Genomic DNA, 23,316 nt, shown 5'->3' with positions numbered 1-23,316 from the left:
GAGGCCCCTCTTACTGTCAGGCACACTTCTTTCATCCTCCAGAGCTTTTGTGATGAACTAAATGAATACACCCTCTACTTCACTAACTAGGTCAGGGAAAAACCTTTGAAAATTACCATGACCAGAATACCACCTCTTTCTTCTTGCCCATGAGAAGATAACCACTACTTCTTTACTAATAGTTCTGCTGGTGTTCTTTTAAATCTGTATATACACACACACACACACACACTTTACTGTGAAATACAATACAGAGAAACACTACAAAAAAGCCAAAAATGTACAGTTCAAAGAATTTTAATAAAGTATGAACAATGTGTAACCACCACCCAGATCAAGAAACAGAACATTGATGGAATCTGGAAAACCTCTCCAATCAACATCCTATCCCTCCCTAAATTTTTCTTTGCTTTGTTTTACTAGAAAGCTGGCATCCCTAAACAGTTCTGTTTTGCCTGTTTTTTTTTAATCTTCATAAAAATGAAATTTTATAATACGTATGTATTCTTTTGTGTCTGGATTATTTTAAATACTTTTTTTTAAGTTTATTTTTTAAGAGAGAGAGTGCAAGAATATGAGCATGAGCAGGGGAGGAGCAGAGAGAGAGGGGGACAGAGGATCCAAAGTGGGCTCCATCCTGACAGCAGAGAGCCTGACATGGGACTCAAACCCATGAACTGTGAGCATGACCTGAACTGAAGTTAGACGCTTAACCAACTGAGCCACCCAGGTGCCCCTTGTGTCTGGATTCTTACATTCCAAGTTATGTTTGTGTGATTTATCCTTGTTATTTGTAGCTATAGTTGATTCATTTTCATTGCTGACCAGAATTCAAATTATTGTATAATATGCCATAATTTGTTTATCCAGTTTCCTATAGATGGACATTTAGGTCTATTTTTGGCTACATGAATTATGCTGCTAAGGACATTCTTATTTTTTGGTGTGCGTGTAGTGTTCCATTTTGGCACAATCTAGTATACTTGATTATGCCAAACTGTTTTCCTAACTAAGTCACTAAAAGTAAGAGAATTCGTATTGTTTCATGTTCTCACCAATGTAGGTAATCCTGGTAGGTGAGTAGAGGCAATTCACTGCAGTTAGAATTTGTACTTCACTGATCACTAAAGAGGCTGTGTACCTTTCCTTAGGTTTGTTGGCTTTTTGGATATCCTGTTTCACGAAATAGTGGTTTCTGGCTCATTTAAAAAAATGATTTTAGACTCTTTATTATATGTTCTGGATATAAGTTCTTTGTTGATTTCTCTTTTTTTAAGTTTATTTATGTATTTTGAGAGAGAACGAACCCCAAGCAGCCACCCCTCTGTCAGCCCAGAGCCCAATGTGAGGCTCGATCTCACCAACTGATCATGACCTGAGCTGAAACCAAGAGTTGGACACTTAACTGACTGAGCCCCCCAGGTGCCCCGTTGATTTCTATAGTAACATCTTCTCCCACTCTGACCTTGCTCTTTCTACTCTCTTAATGGTGTTTTTTGAGGAACAAAAACTTTCCATCTTACTGGGTCAAATTTACCCATTTTTAAAACAATTACTGCTCTTTGTGTCCTGCTAAAAAAATCTTTCCTTACTACAAAGATTATATTATCATCAGGATGTTTGACTGCTTTGCCTTTTACATTTAAGTCTTCAATCCACCCAGAATTGATTCCTATTTTTGGTGTGAGGTGAGATCAAATTTTCTTCTCACTCCCCATATGGATATGGATATCTGATTGTTCTGATACCATTTATTGGTATTTGTCATTTTTCTTAAGTGGGTGGGGTCTGTTTCTCAATTTATTTGATTCCATGCTATAAATACCTATCGTTGTACCAATACCATATTGTCTTAATTACTTTATGTAACTTTTTAATATACTGTGGTATTTTGGAGAACAAATTCCACTGATCTTGTTCTCCAGTGTCTTGGCTATTCTTGGTGCCTTGCATCTCCACACAAATTATAGAATCAATTTGCCAAGTTCTGCAAAAATAAAAACACTTTGGGATTTTGACTGCAATTGTTTTGAAACCATAGATCAACTTGTGGCAAATTATCTTTATAATACTGAATCTTTTAACTGGTGAACATGGTATGTCCCTTCATTTATTTAGGTCTTCTTTAATTTTCTCTCAATAATCTTTTTGGTATTAAACATGTTTTGTTTTATTCCTAGAAATATTTTTGAAGCTATGGCATTTTTCCAACTTTAATTGGAAATGGCATTTAATTGGAAATGACATTTTTCCAACTTTATTTTGTGTTGCCATTTATACATGGATTCTACTAATGTAGAATCTACACATAATGTAGATCCTTTGTGATTTTCCACATATATAATCCTTTATTTTAGATAATGATAATTATCTTCCTTTTTAATCCTCATACCTTTTATTTCTCTTATTGTTTTACTGCTCTTGCTAGGACCTCCAGTACAATGTTGAATAGAAGGAGTGATAGCAGTCTTACCTTGTTCCTAGTCTCAGAGAATACACACTCAACATTTCATCACTAAGTCTGCTGTTTGAATGAATACTTAGTAGATTTTTGAAAAATACTCTTCATCAGACTAAGGAAATCCCCTTTTATACCCTACTTACTAAGAGTTTTGTTTTGAAGTCATAATAGGTGAATTTTATCAAATACTCTCCTGCATTTAATTTTATCCCTTTATTTCTGCAATAATTTTTCAAAACTGAAATACTCTGTTTCTTGTTCTCTGCTGAAGTCCTCAATCTTATCCTCTTTCTCCTTAAACACAGTAAATATTGTTTGTTTTTTAAGTTTGAGTTTGGTAACACCAGCATTTGAAGCTCCTGTGGATCTATTTCTATTGTCTATCGTTTGTGTTCATTTTTCTTCACGTCATCTTGCCTTGTGTCTGGACACCGTGTTATTAATATTGCTTTTTTGAATAAATGCCATATATTATATTTTTCACATTGTTTGTAGAAATAGTTCAAAGCTTATGATGATGCTATCTTCAAAGAATTTAATTTGCTTCTGCCAGACACCTGGGTCATTAGGTGTCTAGGATCACATTAATCTGATTTCTGGAACTGAGACACTTCAGGGACTGAGACAATTCAAAGCCAGACAATAGTCCCTTTAAGGATTATGCACTTATGGATAAAGTACAGAGGGTTTACCAGCTACTTCTGCATTTGATGGGCTCTACATTCCAATATTTGCCCTCGTAGGTGCTTCCACCGCAACCAGCACAATTCCCAGAGGAAAAATGGCTGCACCTGCCAGGCTCACCTCTCTGGTTTTCAATATTTCCATGGTTTTTGCTCACTGATTCTTCACATCTTATTGTCCAGCACCTTCATACAGTAGTAAAGACATACACACACACACACACACACACACACGCACGCACACACACAGGCACACACACCAATTCTTCTAGTTACCTTCAACAAGAGGGAAGTCCAAATTATCTAGTCTATCATTGCTAGAAATAGAAGTCTTCTACTGACTCTTCAAACTTTTGTGATATATCACATTTGCCCAGGTTGTTTGTGAATATAGAACACTGCAGTCAATATAAATGTATTTTTTTCTCCTCAGTTAGCAATATCTAACATTATTCATAGGAATTTTTGTAATCAATTATAGAATATAGTAATTTTTCCATGATTTGCAGGCATGGGAGGTAAACTACAATTATGTAATTTATAAACTCACGTGAGCCCTTTTCCCTTCTCACAGACTAAGTGTTATACTGGTTCTTAATCAAAAGAATACCGGGCTGAGGGTTCTCAGAGCTGCAGGGATAAGATTTGTTTACTAGCTTCCTTCCTCATGATGGCTTTTCATGTCACTTTCTTCAGGGCTGTGGTATTTCTCTGTAGTAAAAACACCCATGATACTCTTTTCTACTGCCTTGCTCACATATAAGATGGCAGCACTAAAATTGCTTATACTGGAGGTACTGTCATATTCCCCAAATTATTTACACTGTAAAATAGAAATGTACTAGGGGCGCCTGGGTGGCTCAGTCAGTTAAGTGTCCAACTTCAGCTCAGGTCATGATCTTGCAGTCTGTTGAGTTCGAGCCCCACGTCCAGCTCAGTACTGACATTTCAGAGCCTGGAGCCTGCTTTGGATTCTGTGTTTCCCTCTCTCTCTGCCCCTCGCCTGTTCACGCTCTGTCTCTCTCTCTCCCAAAAATAAACATTAAAAAAATTAAAAAATAATAAAATAGAAATGTACTCTTTAAAAAAAAAAAGAATGCTGGGCTGGACTCATAAGGCTGTGTTCTAGTGCTGCCTCTGCCTAAGCAGCATTAACCCCTGGGACAAACCAACTAGCCTCTCTGATTCTTATGTTTTGAAACATAAAATATGCATAATATTATATTGCCTAACTCATGGGTAGTGTATGTGTAAAAAAACTTACTTACCCATTCAACCAACAGTTACCAAATACCTACAAAGTCTAGAGAGACATGATCCTGGTCCTCACGGAGCTTACAGTTACTACATCATAATTCAAGAAGCATCCTGAACTTTAACAGTAACTCAGAGAACTTGGTAAAAGTATAAAACATTCACCAATCAGAATTTTTATGGTGTGGAGTGTGCTAGTTGGCCTAGAGTTTACTAGGACTCTTTGTACTTAAAGCTTTGTTCAACATTTTTCTAAAATATATTAGCCAACTATAGTTTAGAAAAATATTTGATTAAATTTTTATTCTTTCAAATATATGCATACAATTTGAAAAGTCACCTGGCCCACCTCTCCACACTCCCAATTCCTATTTCCAGAAGTAACTTATTTCAATTTCTATTTATGTCCATATTTCTAAATAAAATGCTTACGTTCCTATTTCTACATATTTTCCATTTTAAAAGGCATTATCCTTTGAATTTCCATCCGGAATTTGCCTCAGGTAATTCAGCCAATGAGTAGAATATTAGGGATTTAAATTTATGCCTGTTTCCAAACCCATGCTCTTAACCACTGGCCATATGACCTCTCAAAGGCAATATCTATTGAACTGGTATGATTCCATTTATTACATTTAATGAATATAAAATGCATCAACCTAGATGTCAAAGGTAATGATAAAAATTAGTGAGATATGGTCCCTATCCTCAAGGAAAACACAGTACCCTCGACTGCACACAGGTATACAAATAACTTGACTGTGCCAGACTTTCATAATTACTTAATAAAAAAGGCAAACACGTCAGTCAAAAGTTAAGGGGTAGGGAGAGATTAATGATCTACTAAAGATGGTTATAGGAAATAGAACTAGAGCTGGGTGTGGGTTCAGGGCACCACCCCTAATACTATCCAACCTGCCCAAAGGTTGGGGATTGGATCTCATGCCTTGTTCAAGTAACACACAACTCTGAGAGCTGATATTCCACAGCTCACAGATAAAATGGACAACTGGGCACCAAGACAGAACAGAATCTCAGCACATGAAAGTCCTCCTCACCAGTGCAGCCAAATAACGAAGCACCTTGTTATCGTCCATCAGCATTTTCATAACATCTTTTTTTGGAGCTTTTGGAATGAGAACAAAGCAATTCTGAGCAGAGTCTTCAACTAGTCCATAGCCGTTATAAGGAGGTAATTCCTGAAGAAATACAAGAAGTAAAGCAGATGATATTTGCGTTAAAATTACATTAAAGGTAACTAAGTTTATTTTTTAAAAATCTAGAAAATACTTATTCAAAAGCAATTTCTATATATAAGAATGTACTGTATTCAGAAAATGTAACATTGCATTTTCCATTCCTTTTTATATATAGACTTTACACCATGATCGCTGCCCATAGGAGTGGCTGATGATGCTACAGAGTAACCGTCAGGGCTAGATTGAAAGTACAGTCATCCCCTTTACCCATGCGGGGGTATGTCCCAAGACCCCGGTAGATGCCTTAACCCTATATATACTATTCTCTTTCTCATACATACCCATGAAGAAATTATACAGTAGGCACAGGAAGAAATTAACAACAATAACTAATTATAAAATAGAACAATTATAACAACATACTATAATAGAAGTTATGTGAATGTGGGCTCTTTCTCTCAAAATATCTTGTTGTACTGCACCCACACTTCATCTTCATCTTGTGAGGACACGAGATGATAAAATGCCTACGTAATGAGATGACATGAGGTGAGTGACATAGGCGTTGTGACAGTGTTTGGCTACTATTGACCTTCTGATGATACATCAGGAGGGGGATCATGTGCTTCCAGACTGCAGTTGACCACCAGTAACTGAAACCATGAAGAGCGAAACCACGGACAAGGAAGGGGTGTGACTCTTGTGTTGCTGATGTCCACTGCTGACCCCTTACTGCCAAAGCAGCAGCTGGCCCTACTCCCAATCCTGGCCCTTGTGATCATCCTACCGTGGAGAAGCCCAAGGCTCCGTGACTTCTTTGCTCTAGGGTATGGGCCTCAGCCTAACGATCTGGAAACTGTTTTCTCAGTTCACCCAAAGGGTGTGTGTGTGTGTGTGTGTGTGTGTGTGTGTGTGTGTGTGTGTTGGAGTCAGGGGAGGCCAAGGCATGGTTTGTGCTTTTTTCCTATTTATCTCCATATTTCTAATATTTTTATTTCTTGATTTTGGCATGACAGCCAGGAGTCTGTGTTCTCAGTAGAAACAGAACACATCCAACAGATTCATGTTTATTTCTTCCTCAGCTAACAGATCAGCCTGACCTAAGCGTCATGAATATGTCCACTTCATACCCACTTCTATCCCTGACCATAGGCTTGGCTCTAGCTTTATCCCTCTAGACCCAGCTATGGCTTCCCATCCCTGCTTTCCAACTACATTGTTCAGTGTTTAAATGACTGAAATGTAATGACTAAGGAGAGCTGAAAGGTGTTTGCTGTTTGGTAAGTAGCTCTCTCCTACTCATTTCCAACAAATACTTTCATAGACAGGCAGACAGAGCTTACTATGACTAACGTGCCATATGTGTGGATGCAGAATTAGTTTTATTATGTAGGGTGACTGAGATAGGGCAAAACAAACCAAAATCTACAGTGGTTCTTTAGGTCTCTCTGCTGTTTATCAAAGCCTTCCTTCCCTTTCCTTTCTTTAGAAGAGAGGTTAGGAGAAAAAGATGATAGTAAAAGGATGGGAAGCAGATGTATTCTGGACTCAAAGTCTTTGATCAGTCAAAAGATGGATCATAGCCTTTTCATGAGTGCTCCATTTTATTGCAATCCCTCTCCACCCTACCTCTTGGTTAGGTCAGGTTCCTTCTTGTAAAGATGTCTGACATTTAACAGAGTCACCCTTGTACTTTGCGGTGTGACCTTAGACCGACTTTGGCTCACGTCATGATCTCACAGTTTGTGAGTTCAAGCCCCACATCAGGCTCACTGCTGTCAAGAGCAGATCCTCTGTCCCCCATTCTCTCTACCCCTCCCTGTTCATACACTCTCTCTCAAAAGTAAATAAACATTTAAAAAATCTAAATCTCTCCTACGGTACTTTTTCCTGTATATTGCATCAAATGCTACCCTAAAATTTGGGGGTAGGCAAAAGGGCCTTATTGTAAATCTTAATCAATGAGTCCATTCATTGATAAGGAGTTCTATCAGAGAAAAAACTGACAGAGAAAGGTACTATCATCATCCATACTTCCTTCTAGAAGTTTTATTGCCCCTGGGAACTCATAGCATACCAAAATCCAAATCCTTCTTTGTAACTGTTTGTATGAAATGTTGGTTCTAAAAGGCTGCCTAAGATATCACTTGCCTCTTTGGGGAAAAAATACATACTTTATAGGTAGTCTTCTTGTCCAGTTCAAGAAACATACCAAATGTGTCCTATTTGCTAGGCACTGTGTTAGGTGCTCTCTGCCCTCAAAGAACTTACAGTCTAGTAGAAAAGATTCATAGATATTCTAATATAATAGACCAGTGCTGGCAGAAGGAGGTACAGGACCCCAGGAACACACAGGAGAGGTGATTAGCCCTGCCAGGAGCTTTAGAGAAGCCCGTTTGTCTGGGAGGAGAAGGAAGAGCCATGTAAAGAAATAATGGAAAAGTGAAAAGTGGTTCAAGCAAGTGGAAGAGCATCAGCAAAAGTCCAGGAGAGCAAAACAGAAGGCTGTACTGGCAGAACCATACATAATTCAGTATAATTGGAGGCTCAGTGAGAGCAGCAGGGCAGCTGATCAGGGGAAGGCAGAGGCCTGGGCTGCAGGAATTCAATAATTCCATCCTTCCATTCACATCTTTCTTTTGAAAAGAAAGAGCCATGACATTATCTTACACACAGAGTGGCAATATAAAGATGGGTCACAGGTATTAATACCCTATTTTATACCTATTTTAGACCAAAGAAGTTGTATGCGTTACTCTGGACCCAAACGTGTGTGACAGGCACCAGCATTTTGCAGCCTATGAAACTGTGCTGCCTTAATACAATAGATATTTCTTGAACTTGCTGTGTAATGTGTAATTTTTAACACAGGCAATTCTTATTTGAATTTCTAAAATATGTGACTGAACCACTCTGAAGGCTGAAGTCTATCAAATTACTATTTTGGTGCACGTAAAAGTACCGTGAGCTTACTCTCGGATCAGAGTGGACTCTGGCACACAGAACTAAATTTCAGGGTTAGGAAAGCTACGTTGCAACAAAAGAAAGCCATCTTCCAGTATCTCCATTAATCAGCTTCAGTTTTGCTCCCAATCAGTTTTTAAGTAAAAGGGTTTGACAAATAGGCAAGGATCAATGAAATACCCTAGCAGTCTGGAATTTTAAAAGATGTCTTTTTTAAATAAAAATGAAAACAAAATTATGAAAGTAATACAAGGCTTGCTATAGAAAGATAAACTAAAAGCACACAGAATATAAAAAGAAAGGTCCCTGATCAGCTCACACTTCCCTCCCTACCTCTCCATTCCCACATGTTGAACAGTGGTTTTTATACAAATAGTGCTGTATCACGTAAACACATTCACTTACAAATGTGATGGACATTCTTCCATGTTAATCTGCAGAAACTATTTCTTTTCTTTTTAACCAGTCTTACAGTCTTATAGTCTTCTCATTGTATTCTAGTTTATTCTGCCAATCTCCTTACACTTTTTTATAAATAATGCTACGGTACACATCCTAACACATATCTTTTTATAGTCCCCAAACAAGATTTTCTAGTTCAAGAGATATTTTATTTTGAAAAAATTAAAATGATGACACTGCCCTTCAGAAAGGTTTTTCCTACTGGCTCTCCTATTAACACTACATGAAAATGTCCATTTCAGGGCACCCGGCAGGCTTAGTCAGTGGAGCGACTCTTGGTCTTGGAGTTGTGGATTTGAGCCCCACAGTGGGCATAGAGATTACTTAAAAAAATAAAATTTAAAAAAAAAAAGAAAGAAAATGTCCATTTCTTCACACCAGGGCAAACACTGGATATCTTGAGTCTTTTAAATCAAATTGACCCAAAACCTCATTATTTTCATTTCTATTTTTTTTTTATTATCAGTTAAGTTGAGGGTCTTTTTGTATGTTCACCAACCATTTGTATTTCTTCTTCTGTGAACCAACTTTATTTCTCATGTTTTGTCCATTTTTTATTCGGTATTCACACGAGTCTTTTTTTTTCTTTTTCTTAAACCTCTGTATCAAAAGATTTAATTCTCTTCCTATACTCAGAACTAGTGTTCCATTACCTGTTTCACAGGAGGTGGTTCCTTCTTGCTCACGTCAATTCGTGGTAAATCAGAGATTCCAAACTTTTCTTTGTAATACTGCCGAGTAAAAGGATCACAGTCATAAATGAAGAAGGTTCTCCCAAGGATAGTGATCGGTTTTCCCACGATGAAGTCTTTGGCAGTATACCATTCCAACACCTCTTGATCGGAGATTTCCAGCACACACTGAGGAAAGTTCTCTAACGTAAGATAATAGGGAGAGAGGAAAGAAAAGGGATGAGGATGGGAAAGACTGAGATTCTTGGGAAGTTGAGAGAGCGTGGTCTCTAGCTCTGCTCAAGGATCAGGGACTCCTCTACTTTCCCAGCAAAACAGTAAGCTGTGTATTTCCATCTGTTGATAGGATACAGAAATAACATCCTAGATGGTTTCCGTGAAGTCTCTCTCTCATATTCAGCTTGCACTATCAGTACAGGTCACTAATCTTAGCAGAATTCATGCTTAGAGGAAATCTTTACAGGAAGAAAGAATAAATGTCCTTCTATGGAGTACCAGATCTAGAGGGAGGGATCCAAGTCATTTAGTTCAACCTTCCACCTATTTACTCGCTTACCCAATATATTATCAATGACTGCATCTATCATGTACCAGGTTCACTGCTAAACACTGAGGTTATAACAATTAACAATGTAGGTGAATTTTCTACCTTGATGGAGAGAGCATTCTGTTTGGGACAACAGATACTAAATAATTATACAAATAATGATTTCATTTCTATTGTGATCACTGCTGCAATGACAGTCTGATCTAGTCCTCTGGCAGGAGGCAGGGTCAGTCAGTGAGATGATCATACTAAGCTGTTCATCTGGGCACTCAACAGCTTTTCAAATGTAGAATCAACCTTGCCTTTTTTTTTTTTTTTAATGTTTATCTATTTTTGAGACAGAGCAAGAGACAGAGTACAAGTGGGGGAGGGGCAGAGGGAGACACAGAATCTGAAGCAGGCTCCAGGCTCTGAGCTGTCAGCACAAAGCCCGACACAGGGCTTGAATTCACGAACCATGAGATCATGACCTGAGCCAAAGTTGTACGCTTAACTGACTGAGCCACCCACGCGCCCCTCAACCTTGCATTTTTAAGGGAATAAACCTAATTCCCATCATGCTGTTTTATGAGAACTAAGGATTGACTTGTTTAAGATTGATTCCCGGCAGTCTGGCCATCATAGAAACCATAAGATAGCCCATTCTGGTAAAATGCCACACTGTATAGCTGTAATCCACAAAGCTTGACCCTAGAACTCTGACACAGAGGGCCTGAGAGGCAGGCTGCTATTCTCCTGATAATTGCTAAGATGGAAAAATAGGGAAGGAGACTAAGGGTCTATTACATCTGACAGAAAGGCTTGAGCTCCAACCCTTGATCATGCCAAAAGATCATGATTTTCCTAATCATTCATCTTAAACGCTCTAGAGACCAAGGGTTCTTTCTCCCAGTGCCTAGTGCCTAACCTAAGACCCCTTTGAATTACCCCAGGAAGTGATGGGCAGTGGGGGAAACAGCCTGTGTGACTCCATGAGTTTCCTTCAGTTGACAATGTTCCAGGAGATCTGGAGTGTGTGTCTGTGTGCTATACAATAACCATTTGTCTTTGTTTGCTCAACAATTATCTTTTTCATATACAGCTGAATTTCATTTACTGAGATTTTATATATATATATATATATATATATATATATATATACACACACACGTATATGTATATACATACGTATTATATATATATATATATATATATATATATATATATATATATATTCATGAGTAAGATTGTAGTTCTTTCTCATGGTGTCTTTGGTTATTGGTCTTTTTCAATCAATGAATTAAAGTTCTTTTCTGTGAGTTTGTATTAAACTTAGAATTAGCTGTTTTTAAATATTTGACAAAACTGAAAAATTATCTAGACCTGGTGTTTTCTTTGTGGAGAATTTTTTAAATGATTCTATTTCCTTAATGGTTAATTACATTTGGTTTCTATTTCTTCTTGGACAAATTACATTTTTCTAAAAATTTGCTCATTTCACAAAGAAGAGACAAACCAAAAAGCAGACTTTTTATAGAGCACACAGAGGAGAGATAGGTGGAGGATGGGTAATATGGGTGATGGGGATTAAGGAATGCACTTATCCTGATGAGCACTAGATGTTGTATGGAAGTGTGGAATGACTATATTGTATGCCTGAGACTAATGTAACACTGTATGTTAAGTATAACCGGAATTAAAGTTAAATTAGAGTTAAATTTAAATTTAAATCTGCGGGGCACCCAGGTGGCTCAGTAGGTTAAGTGTCTGATTCTTGATTTCAGCTCAGGTCATGATCCCAGCATTACGGGATTGAGGTCCATGTTGGGCTCCACACTGAGTGTGGAGCTTTTTAAGATTCTCTCTCCCTCTCCCTCCTCCCCTCCTCACACCCTCCCTCCCTCTGCCCCTCTCCCCCTCTTACACTCTCTCTCTCTCAAAAAAAATTTTTTTTAATTTGTTCATTTCACCTAAGTTTCCTAATTTGTTGGCATTAAGTTGTTGGTATTCCCTATTTTCTGTTTAACCCCTAATACATTAAGTATGCCTCTTCTTTCATTTTTAATATTGTGTTTATGTGCTTTTTCTTTTCTCCTTTGACAAATCTGTCAATGGTTTGCCAATTGCATTAGTCCTTTCAAAAAAAACAACTTTTGACTTGACAAATCTTATTACTTTTGTTTTCAATTTCATTATTTCAAAGTTATTATTTCCTTCCTTTTAATTTCTTTATTTACACTGTCATTCCTTTTCTAACTTTTTAAAAAGAAGGCCTAGCTTATTTTTTCAGTCTTTCTTCTTTCTTAAATAAGTACTTACAACTATAAATCTTTCTCCAAGTACCACTTTAAATGCATTTAAAAGTTTTAAGGAATTTTTGTAATCATTCAGTTTTAAGTATTTTGATAGTTTTTTTTTAATTCATAGGTTGTTTCAAAATGTGTTTTTTTAATTTCCAAATACATGAGTTTTTTGAGGTATATTTCCAAAATTGAATTCTAACTAAATTGTGTTAAAATCAGAATTTTTATAAGTGTTCTATTTGTGCTTCAAACAAATGGGGATTTTCCAGGTATTGATACATATACATATTCATTATATCAATACTGATAATTCTATTGTTTAGATCTTATATACGTGTCCTTATTGACTTATCTCTTTTGAACTCACAATTACAAAAAGAAATGTTTTAATGACTCCCACTATTTTGATGAATTTGTCCATTCTCTTTGCATAATAATGCTATAAATTTTTGTGTTTTACATGTTTTGAAGCCATGTTACTAACTGCATTCAAGTTTGGAATTAGTACATTTTCCTGGTAAATACAACTCTTGCAATATATAACGATTTTTATCCCTAGCAATGCTTTCTGCGCTGATCTCTACTGGTATTTTAGTAATACAGCCTCATCATTTTTTTTGCGATTGCTTATATATCTTTTTTAACCTTTCCATGCCTCTATTATCTTAAGTAGGTTCTTAAAAATAACATTTTTCAAAAAATTTTTTTAATCTTATCAACTCTTCCCAAGCCATTATTTTAATATATTTCAATTCTACCTTGATATTTTTTAACTCCTACAAATTCAACATTGTTTCTTTAGTTTGTATAGTCAATGTTTAGATTTACCCACACTTTGCTGCTGCCTCCTTCTCCTTCTCCTTATTCTTCTTCTTTAAATCCCTCCTTGTATCTCGGATCTTACTTCTGGAATAATTTTCTTTCTACCATAAAAACACTCTAGAATTTCCCTAGGAAGAGTTTTTTGTTAGTAAAATCTGTTTTGTTTGCCTGGAAATGTATTTCACTTTGTTCTTCAAAGATAGTTTCTCAGGGTATTAAATTCTATTTTCTTCTCAGCATTTTGAGGATATTATTACACTGTCTTCTGGTAACTAGCATTGCTAATGAGCAGTTAGCTACCATTGTAACTGTAATTCTGTATGGATAACCTTGTTATGTGGGGCTGTTTTTATGACCTTTTTGACTTTGGTGTTCTTAAGTTTGACTCTAACATATCTAGGTGTGGATTTTTATATATTTTTTATTTATATATATTTATATTTTTTTTTACAGTGTTACTTGAGGTATAATCAACTACAATAAGTTGTACATAGAGTGTACAATTTTGATGTTGTTTAACATTTCTATTTAACAATAGAAAGGCAAGATCAAAGTATGAAAGCCAATCTAAAGGATAATTTTACAGACTTTCAGAACCTAGTACCTTGGGTTCAACAGCTGAATAAAAGGCTTTTGGTTATCCTTCTTTTGACATTACCCACCACATACTGGTAACCAGCAATTATGTTTGACAAAGAAAGAACCTTTTTAATTCCTGAAACTTTAACTCCATCCATCATAAAAATATAATTTTTATTCATCTTAACTACTTAAATGAAGGCCATGGCAGAGAGAACTTCTGAAAGATACTCCCATAATTGCCTATTACTGTCCAACACAAACTTTGCCTGGCCACTGTCTCTTGGATGCCCCCAAACATAACATACTTGTTCCTAATTCCCAACCCTTGTTCTCTAAAGCATTCATTCCCTTAGTTCTCTGCCATTCTAAATCTAGGTTCAATCTCAGCCCTCCCACAAAGCCTTCCTTAGTCTTTCTAGGTTATATCTCTTCTTCTGAGCTCTTTCTACATGACATAACTAATTACATCATCAGATAATCTGGTACACTTGTGTTACTGTTAAACAGCTTTGTGTATTTGTATGACTTGTCTCCCCAGTCACTAGAAGTGACTGAAGGACAGAGATTCTAAGTCTGGGAGTTACATTTTCATTTTATCCTCCACAGCACTTAGCACATGAAATACTTCCCTAAGCAGATATTTAACTCTAGTTTAATTGAATTTAATTAAAATCATCCATTGCATAAATGCCTTTGAAAGCCAATTAGATGCTATCTCTTAACACCACAGTTCTAGTTAAAGGAATTATTCAATTGATGGAAACTTAGCCTTTTCTGTTCTGCATGACTAACAATAACTTTCACAAAAAGCTATGTTTCCTATCTCTTAAAAGGACCCTACATGTTACTAGGATGCCTCTCCATATAACACTGATTAAAATTTGTTAAAATTTAGAAAGTTATAGGGGTGCCTGGCTGGCTCAGCTTGGTAGAATGTGTGACTCTTGATCTTGAGGTCATGACTTCGAGCCCCATGTTGGGTGCAGAGATTACTTAAAAAAAAAAAAAAAAAAAAAAAAAAAAAAAGCTGGGGAAGTTATAGAAAAGGATGATTACATATTTAAAAATTTAAAACTAGGCCACATGGATAAGGCAGAGACAAACACAGAACTCGAAATTTCAAGGTTTTTTTTTTTCAGTGATATTTTTTTCATGCCTGAATAAATTCCCATTCTTTCTCTGAATCCACTGTAAATCTAACATTTGTTAGCTCTAGATGGCAGGAATTTTAGGCTCATTTAAGCATTATGGAAGGCCAAGATCAGTATATCAGTCCTAGGGTCCTAGAACTCTAAGAGGGTTCTACAAGAGGCTAAGTATAGAAATATGGTTTACAGCAACCAGACTATGCTGAACTCAAATCCAGTTGCTTCTATCTGAGAATGGGAGCTATGTTAGCAATTATTCTCATTTCTCTAAAAGAGATTTTTACCATTAATTCTCTTAGTTTTAAAATGATGACAACTTTTACTACCCTTTATCCTTTTCCCCAATCTCATTCTCCTCTACCTCACATGCAACCATTCTAATGTGCAACTTTTTATGTGTGTACTATGTATACTGTCTTGTGTTTCACTTTATATTAAAGTGCTGTTGCATTGTACATCTCATTTTTTTTCTACACAGCACTATGCTTTTAAGATGCATCAGTTTGCTTTCTTTATATTTAACTATTGTTTCTAACTACTACTATTAAGATATACCTTCACCACATTTTGTTTATCCACTCTCCCAGTGATAGAAATCTCCAACTCCTTGCCCCCAAATAACACTGCATTTTTTAAAAAACACTGTATAGGCAAAACAATACATGTAGGTAGGTTGCATTTAGCCTTCAGACTGCCAGTTTATTTATAACCTCTAACCTCAACTTGCTTATAACCTCTAAGACAAATCTCTTGCACAACACCTGAAATTTCTTGTCTCCCAGTTCCAAGAAAATAGAGTAAAAAGAAAAACAATAACAACAAAAGTATTTAAAGTTCTGTCAGCCATTCAAGCATGAGAGAGGTCATTATGTGTGACCAAGCTGACATTTTTATAAGAGAAAATTCTGAAACCACTACGTCAATGACCAAAGTACATGCACTTATCCTAGAGAAGTACTGATGGCTGGCGGATGTCAGCTGCATCTTCTTGCATCTTCACTCTCCAATCCACTGGGTTATTTGAACCAGAAAAGAGAGCATGGCTGACACAATGGGGCCCCACCTCTGTGAGTCACAGACATGCCTTCTCCAATCTTAAGTTATCCCGCATACAGACTTCCTGTTTAGGAAGTATTGAGGTGAGAAGCAAAGTCAGGAAAGAACATAAGGGTATGGTAAGCTATATGAAAACAAGCTTGTTTGAATAAAAACCAGCTTGTTTTAAAAATATATTAAAAATCTGAACTGCTTTAGTTCACAAGGCTTGCTCTCTTGCACTTTAAATGCAGGGCACCTGGGTGGCTCAGTTGGTTAAGTGTCCGACTTCAGTTCAGGTCATGATGTCGCAATTCATGGGTTCGAGCTCTAAGTTGGGCTCTATGCTGACAGCTCAGAGCCTGGAGCCTGCTTCGGATTCTGTGTCTCCCTCTCTCTCTGCCCCTCCCCTGCTCATGATCTCTTTTTCTCAAAAATGAATAAACATCAAAAAAAATTTTTTTTTAATGAATCCCCCATTGCTATTATGGGTGTTTCCTTGATTTAGGTATCAGTCATCTCCACCAGACCATTTTGGAGGCAAGCCTAGACTGTGGGGCAAGCATTGAGGGGAGTTACAAGAAAGCTGTTTTTGAGTACCTACGAAAACATAGCAAGAGCCTCCCAACCATAAAGGGAATGACCATACTGATTAAGTAACTCCTTTGAGATTCAAAAAATGTCCCAATTACGGAGAATAAACTGAATCAAACATACTTGCGTTCTCCACCAAAACTTTTGGCATGCGCTGGCGGTTCATCAGGAGTGGGAAAGGATCTCGCCCATCATTCCGTTCATGGACTTCTCGAATTTCAACTGTGTCATCCATAAGATAGTAATGAATGATATAGTTCCGACATTCACCAAACATGCTGTCTGTATCATCCCAGATTGCATAGAATCGAAGAACCTTTGAGACATACAAAGTAGTGACTTAAGTAGGAATTATACAAGAGGAGAGGTTAACTTAGCTACTCTGGCATTTATATATCAGACAATGATGAAAAGGTTAGCTGCAAAGACTATGAAGTGATCTCAGTTGGTTAAAAAAAAAAAAAAAAAATTCACCAAAGATACAAAAACATCTGAAATTACATACCAGGTGTCAACAGCTGGAAAGTATTAAATAACAGACTTATAAGCTTGCACTGAGAAAGCAGAATTCGCTTTGATCCAAAATATTAGTGAAAGAGAAGCCAAATTAAAACAGCAATGGAAACTATAAGATACTGATGAAAGAAATTGAAGACACAAGCAAATGGAGAGAGATTTCGTGCTCACAGATTAAAATAATTAATACTGTTAAAATGTCCACACTACCCAAAGCAATCTACAGATATAATCCAATCCCTATCAAAATTCCAATGGCGTTTTTGCAAAACTAGAATAATTCTAAAATTTATAAGGAACCACAAAAGACCCAGAATAGCCAAAAAAACTCTTAAGAACAAAGGTGAAGATATCATGCTCCGTGATTTCAAACTATGCTACGAAGAGTCCAGAAACAAATTCACACTTATATGGTCAACTAATTTACGACAAATGAGGCAAGAATATACAATGGGGAAAGAGTCTTTTCAAGAAATGGTGCTGGGGAAACTGAATGGCTACATGCAAAAGAATGAAACCGGGCGACTTTCTCAAACCATACACAAAAATAAACTCGAAATGGATTAAAGACCTAAATCATAAAACCCCTAGGAGAAAACATAGACAATAAGCTTATTGACATCAGTCTGAGCCATGTTTCTTTGGATGAGACTCCACAGGCAAGAGAAACAAAGGCAAAAACAAATGAGATCACATCAAACTAAAAAGCTTCTATACGATGAAGAAAGCTATCAACAAAATGAAAAGGCAACCTACTGAATGAGAGAAGATATTTACAAATCATATCTGATAAGGAAGGGATTAACATCCAAAATATATAAAGAACTCCTACAATTCAATAACAAAAAATCCAACATTCTGATTTTTAAAAATAGACAGAGGATCAGAATAGATATTTTTCCAAAGAAGACATACAAATGGCCAACAGGCACATGAAAAGATGCTCAAAATCACTAATCATCAGAGAAATGCAAATCAAAACGCCAATGAGATATCACCTTACACCTGTCAAATGACTATTATCTAAAAGACAAGAAATAACAAGCATTGGTTAGAGAAAAACGAACCCCCATGCACTGTTGGTGGGAATGTAAACTGGTGTAGCCACTATGGAAAACAGTATAGAAGTGCCTCAAAAAATTAAAAACAGGGGTGTCTGGGTGGCTCAGTCAGTTAAGCATCTGACTCTGGCTCAGGTCATGATCTCCTGGTTTGTGAGTTTGAGCCCTGCCTCGGGCTCTGTGCTGACAGTTCAGAGCTTAGAGCCCACTTTGGATTCTGTGTCTCCCCCCTCTCTATCCCTCCCTGCTTGTGCTCTGTCTCTCTCTCTAAGATAAATGAATGTTAAAAAACATTTTAAAAAATTAAAAATAGAACTACCACATGATCCAGCAATTCCACTACTGGGTAGTACCCAAAGAAAATGAAATGCTAATTCTAAAAGATATAAGCACCCCTATGTTCATTGTAGCATTGTTTAAAATAGCCAAAATTTGGAAATAACCTATCCACCAATGGAGGAATGAATAAAGAAGATGTGGTTTATATATACAATGGAATGCTACTCAGTCATATAAAAGAATGAAATCTTGCCATTTGCAACAACATGGATGGACTCTGTGGGTATTATGCTAAGTGAAACAAGTCAGACACAGAAACACAAATACTGCATAATTATTGCTTACATGTGGAATCTGAAAAACAAAACATGTTTTGTGAACTCATGTTTGTGAGTTCAAGCCCCATGTCGGGCTCCATGTTGACAGTGCAGAGTCTGCTTGGGATTCTCTCTCTCTCCCTCTCTCTCCCTCCCCTGCTCACATGCATGTGCACACACACACTCTCTCTCAAAATAAACAAATAAACTTAAAAAAACTAAAAAACAAAACAAAACCCAGTTCATAGATACAGAGAACAGATTAGTGATTGCCAGAGGGTAGGGAGCTTGGTGGCAGGGTGGGAGGGTAGGGGGAATGGGTGAAATAGGTGAAGGAGTTTAAGAAGTACAAACTCTCAGCTATAAAATAAGTCATGGGGATGTAATGAACAGGATGGGGAATATAGTCAATAATATTATAAAAACTTTGTAATGTAACAAATGGTAAGTAGACTTATTATGGTGACCATTTTGCAAAGTATTCAATTGTCAAATCACTGTGTTGTATACCTAAAGCTAATATAATATTGTATGTCAATTATACATCAATAAACAAAAACAAAAGAAAAAAGAGCAATGTGTTTTATGTAGTAATAGAGGTATACGTGAATGGTTTATATGTAATTAGTATGGAAAGAATTTTCATTCATTAATCAGTCTTTTTTTAGTTACATCAACATACATCTTCCAGTAACAGTATCGACAATACAATCTATAAAGACAAAATAATAACAGATACATGATTGATATAAAGAATGTCCTTAAAAGACCATGCTAGTGCTAGGCAAAATTTTCTGAACTAAAAGCAATTATATTTCTGAGAGGGAAACAGCAGCAAAGAAGCACTGAGGATGACCTCTTCATTTTCTCTTTCCCTTTGTACAGAAAGGAGATGGCCCAAAATTGCCTCTACACACTAACCCACAACAGGGAGGATAGGGTGGGTGGAACAGAGCTGGAAGATACCCAGAACATTCTGTACTCATACATTCATATAAAATTTTTAAGAGGAGGCGCCTGGGTGGTTCAGTTAGTTGAGCATCTGACTCTTGATTTCAGCTCAGGTCATGATCCCAGGGTCATGGAATCAAGCCCTGCATCAGCCTCCACGCTGAATGCGGAGCCTGCTTCAGATATTCTCCCTCCCTCCCTCTCTCTCTCTCTCTCTCTCTCTCCCCGCCCCTCCATGCTTGCAAGCACTCTCTAAAAAAACAAAAAACAAAGAAAAGAAAATTAACAAGGAAGCATCTGCAATGAGATTCCTGTGAATTAACTATTTTAACATTACAAACCTACCTATATCCAATAGCTTTGAAATTTCCCAATAATTCTCTACTTAGGATTTCCCAAAGGAGGCTATGAAATGAACTCATATTTTGGAAAAGAAATAGTTGGTTGGAAATGTAAAGTGGGAAGCAGACATAACTCAGGAATTGCTTTAAGATTGAAAAGTTTGGTGGAACTCATAAGACTTAACTCCACAACCTCCTTTGGGTCTCTAATACAAAATTTAGGCATTCCTGTACCGCTAACTCTAGACGAAACCAAAGATAGCACTGTATCCAAATGGATAAACTACAGATGTAATGTTTTAAAACACACAGCTACCTGAATAGCTTGCTAATAAACATACACCACATTTGGAAACGAGTAAACCTACATAGGTGCCTACATCACTTACTTGTTTGTCAAAGGTGAGAAACTGCTTCAGTTGGTCAAAGTCTGACGGGGTGACATACTTACGAAGAGGCTGTTTGCGGAGTTCAGTGTAAGGATCAAGAGCCATCTTCTCTGGTGGATTTAATTCAATTCCTTGACTTTCCAAAAATACCTAAATCATTCAAAAGTAATAATGATCATCTCTCTTGAAGCTTCCTGAAGTATTAGATGGTATAAAGATAAGTGTAATTTCTATGCCATTTTCCAAATTAACAATAAGTTTGCAGTTTGAGGTACATCTTAGCAGCACTAAACCTCCAACTGACCCAACACCAAAATGCAGATAATAACTGATAATCACCTTAAGTATTCTATATTATAAAACTGCTAGGCAATATGCCAAGCTAATTGGAAGACATGATAGTAAGGTAACTGCCTCCAAATACAAATTTAGAACAATGAAATTTAGTTAGGTGCCCAAAAACAGAGTAAGTCCTAGGGATTGCTTACATACATACATCTGAAACCCAACCACAGTTTCAAACAATATGTAATTCATGTTTTAGGGCTGGGGGCAAGATACAAAATGGCAAAGTTAAGCTAAAATCAAATTCCCAGCTTTCCAATTCACCAAAAACAAGTATGTGATTAAGCCCCCATGCCCATCTCTCTCCAAAAAAGGAAAAGAAAAAGCACACTCACTGGTTATTTTAGACCAGAAAATATTTCAGCAAAATAGAAAAGACAAACCAAGTACTCAAATCTCACCAGAAAAAGGAAGGTATCTAAACTTGATATGATCTTGTTTAATTTGCTAATTATGAATAAGTATATTTTCGGTACCTATAGCTTTTAATACAACTTGACATTTCTTTTTAAAAGCACAATAAACTGTACTTTTTTTGATAATCAGAAAAGAAAAGAATAATCTCAGGGGATCTGTTTACATTCTGGAATTACAAATTAATCTGAAATCTGGGTTTCTTCTGGGAATTATGTGATTTGCTTTTGGACAATTCAACAGAAAATATACAGGACTCAGGGCCAAGATACTTGGGTTCTAATATTAGCTCTGCTGCTAACTAGCTTATAATTTTAGTCTTCAAAGCTTCACTAAACAGTTTCCAATATCTTTTCAATATTAAAATATTGTGATCTTAATGTCTATTAAAACTGCTGAGATGGAGATAATGACTAACAATATTCTCCTCTCTCTTGAGATGGTGTATTAGTGAAGCAGGATTATTGATTGAGGTATTTAATGGGGGGTGGGGAGGTGGTTACTCCTTTCTGTTGTTTTCAACAGAAAACCAGGCCCTTTGTTAACCTTACCTTCGGAATTCTGGCAGGAATGCAGAAGCTTCCTGAAGTTGACTATTCTTCCTGTCTCTTAGAACTCTTTGAAGAGATTATTCTAAAGTGCCCCAGAAGGAGGGGAGAGAAGGGAATGTTTTTGAAGGCAAGGACAGAGAAGGGGGAAATTCTCCCAGCCTGGAGAACAGACACAAGTGGGTGGGTCTCAGAAAAGCAAGCCTCCACATGTGCTCCTAGGGTGCTCAGAGCACATGTGCAGCCAGTCAGGCACACCAGCCTCAGGCATTCGGGGTCTCAGTATCCTACCTAGCACCAAAGCATCAAGGAGGCACCCTTGGTCATTGACAGCCTATGGACCCTGCCTGTATGACCCCATTAGGCCTGGGTGTGCCTTCCTTGTTGTTCTTAGGGCTCCGAATTTTTGGCAAAGCTAAGGGTTAATAGAAACACCAGCCCAGTTGGATTGGGACTCAAGTAGGTTTTAAGTTATTTTTAAAACACAAAACAATATTTCCTGCACACTTGCATTTGTGGAACAGGATTCACATCTGCTATACTACTGGTAATACTCTAACAAAGATGATAAATTCTAGATCTCTGATTTCTAGAGTTTTTAAATTTTTTTTATTTAATTAATTTTTTTTTTAATGTATTCAGTTCATTCTGTCTATAGGACCAACATTTATTTGGAACAGTGAAGAGGAGGTGAGAAGGGAAGGTGATGGTGTTATATTTGATTCGAGGTTGTTCCTTGTTCGAACCACACCATAAAGACAACTACCTTCTTTATCCAGTCATGGGTCCCGCCCTAAAGAAAACCATCAAATTAGATGTGTATACATTTTAAACTGTTATAGGATCCAACTTCTAACAGATCAATTATTGAAAACATAAGTCAATCTAATCACTAGTACCTAAAGTATACAGCTCTAGTCAATTATCAGTCTAAGTGCAAGGAGGCTGTGATAAGTACTTAATGTCACTAAACTGTACATTGAAAAGTGGTTCAGGTGGTAAAGTTTATATTAGGTACATTTATCACACACACACACACACACACACAAGGTGGCTGTGATGTGCCTTAAGAAGAAAATACATGTGTTAGATAAGCTTCCTTCAGGCATGAGTTCCAGTGCTGCCAGTGGTGAGTTTGATGTTCATGAGTCAACAAGATATTTTAAATATGGCATCTTTAAACAGAAACACACATAAAATAAGGTTATAGAAACCTACCCCAGTATTTCTCGTAGGAGCAACGGATCTGCATTTGCTAGTTAAGGGTCTATGGTGACTTTATAGAACAGAATTACTGTGAAAAATGAGAACTGACTGTAACTGGCTTAGATTACTGCTCAGAAATGAACTGCCAACATTCAGATTGTCCAAAAAGAGACAATTATAAAAATAACTGCAATACCTGAAATTTACATAACATTTTATAATTC

The 23,316-nt window shown here is 36.8% G+C and overlaps 1 protein-coding gene across 1 annotated transcript in view; it reads right to left on the bottom strand.

Annotated features, from left to right (window-relative positions):
- The window catches only part of EFHC1 (EF-hand domain containing 1), a 66,717-nt gene that overhangs the window by 28,564 nt on the left and 14,837 nt on the right, over positions 1 to 23,316 (bottom strand). Inside the window, exons 4-7 of the mRNA XM_058734235.1 lie at positions 20,580 to 20,729; positions 16,849 to 17,041; positions 9,677 to 9,897; positions 5,457 to 5,597 (exon numbers count right to left, since the gene is read on the bottom strand). Of these exons, the coding sequence (XP_058590218.1) occupies positions 5,457 to 5,597; positions 9,677 to 9,897; positions 16,849 to 17,041; positions 20,580 to 20,729 (705 nt within the window). The remainder of the gene's footprint in view (positions 1 to 5,456; positions 5,598 to 9,676; positions 9,898 to 16,848; positions 17,042 to 20,579; positions 20,730 to 23,316) is intronic.

Source organism: Neofelis nebulosa, chromosome 6, assembly GCF_028018385.1.
Source record: "Neofelis nebulosa isolate mNeoNeb1 chromosome 6, mNeoNeb1.pri, whole genome shotgun sequence".
NCBI lineage: Eukaryota > Metazoa > Chordata > Mammalia > Carnivora > Felidae > Neofelis > Neofelis nebulosa.
This window is presented reverse-complemented; position numbering and strand designations above follow the sequence as displayed.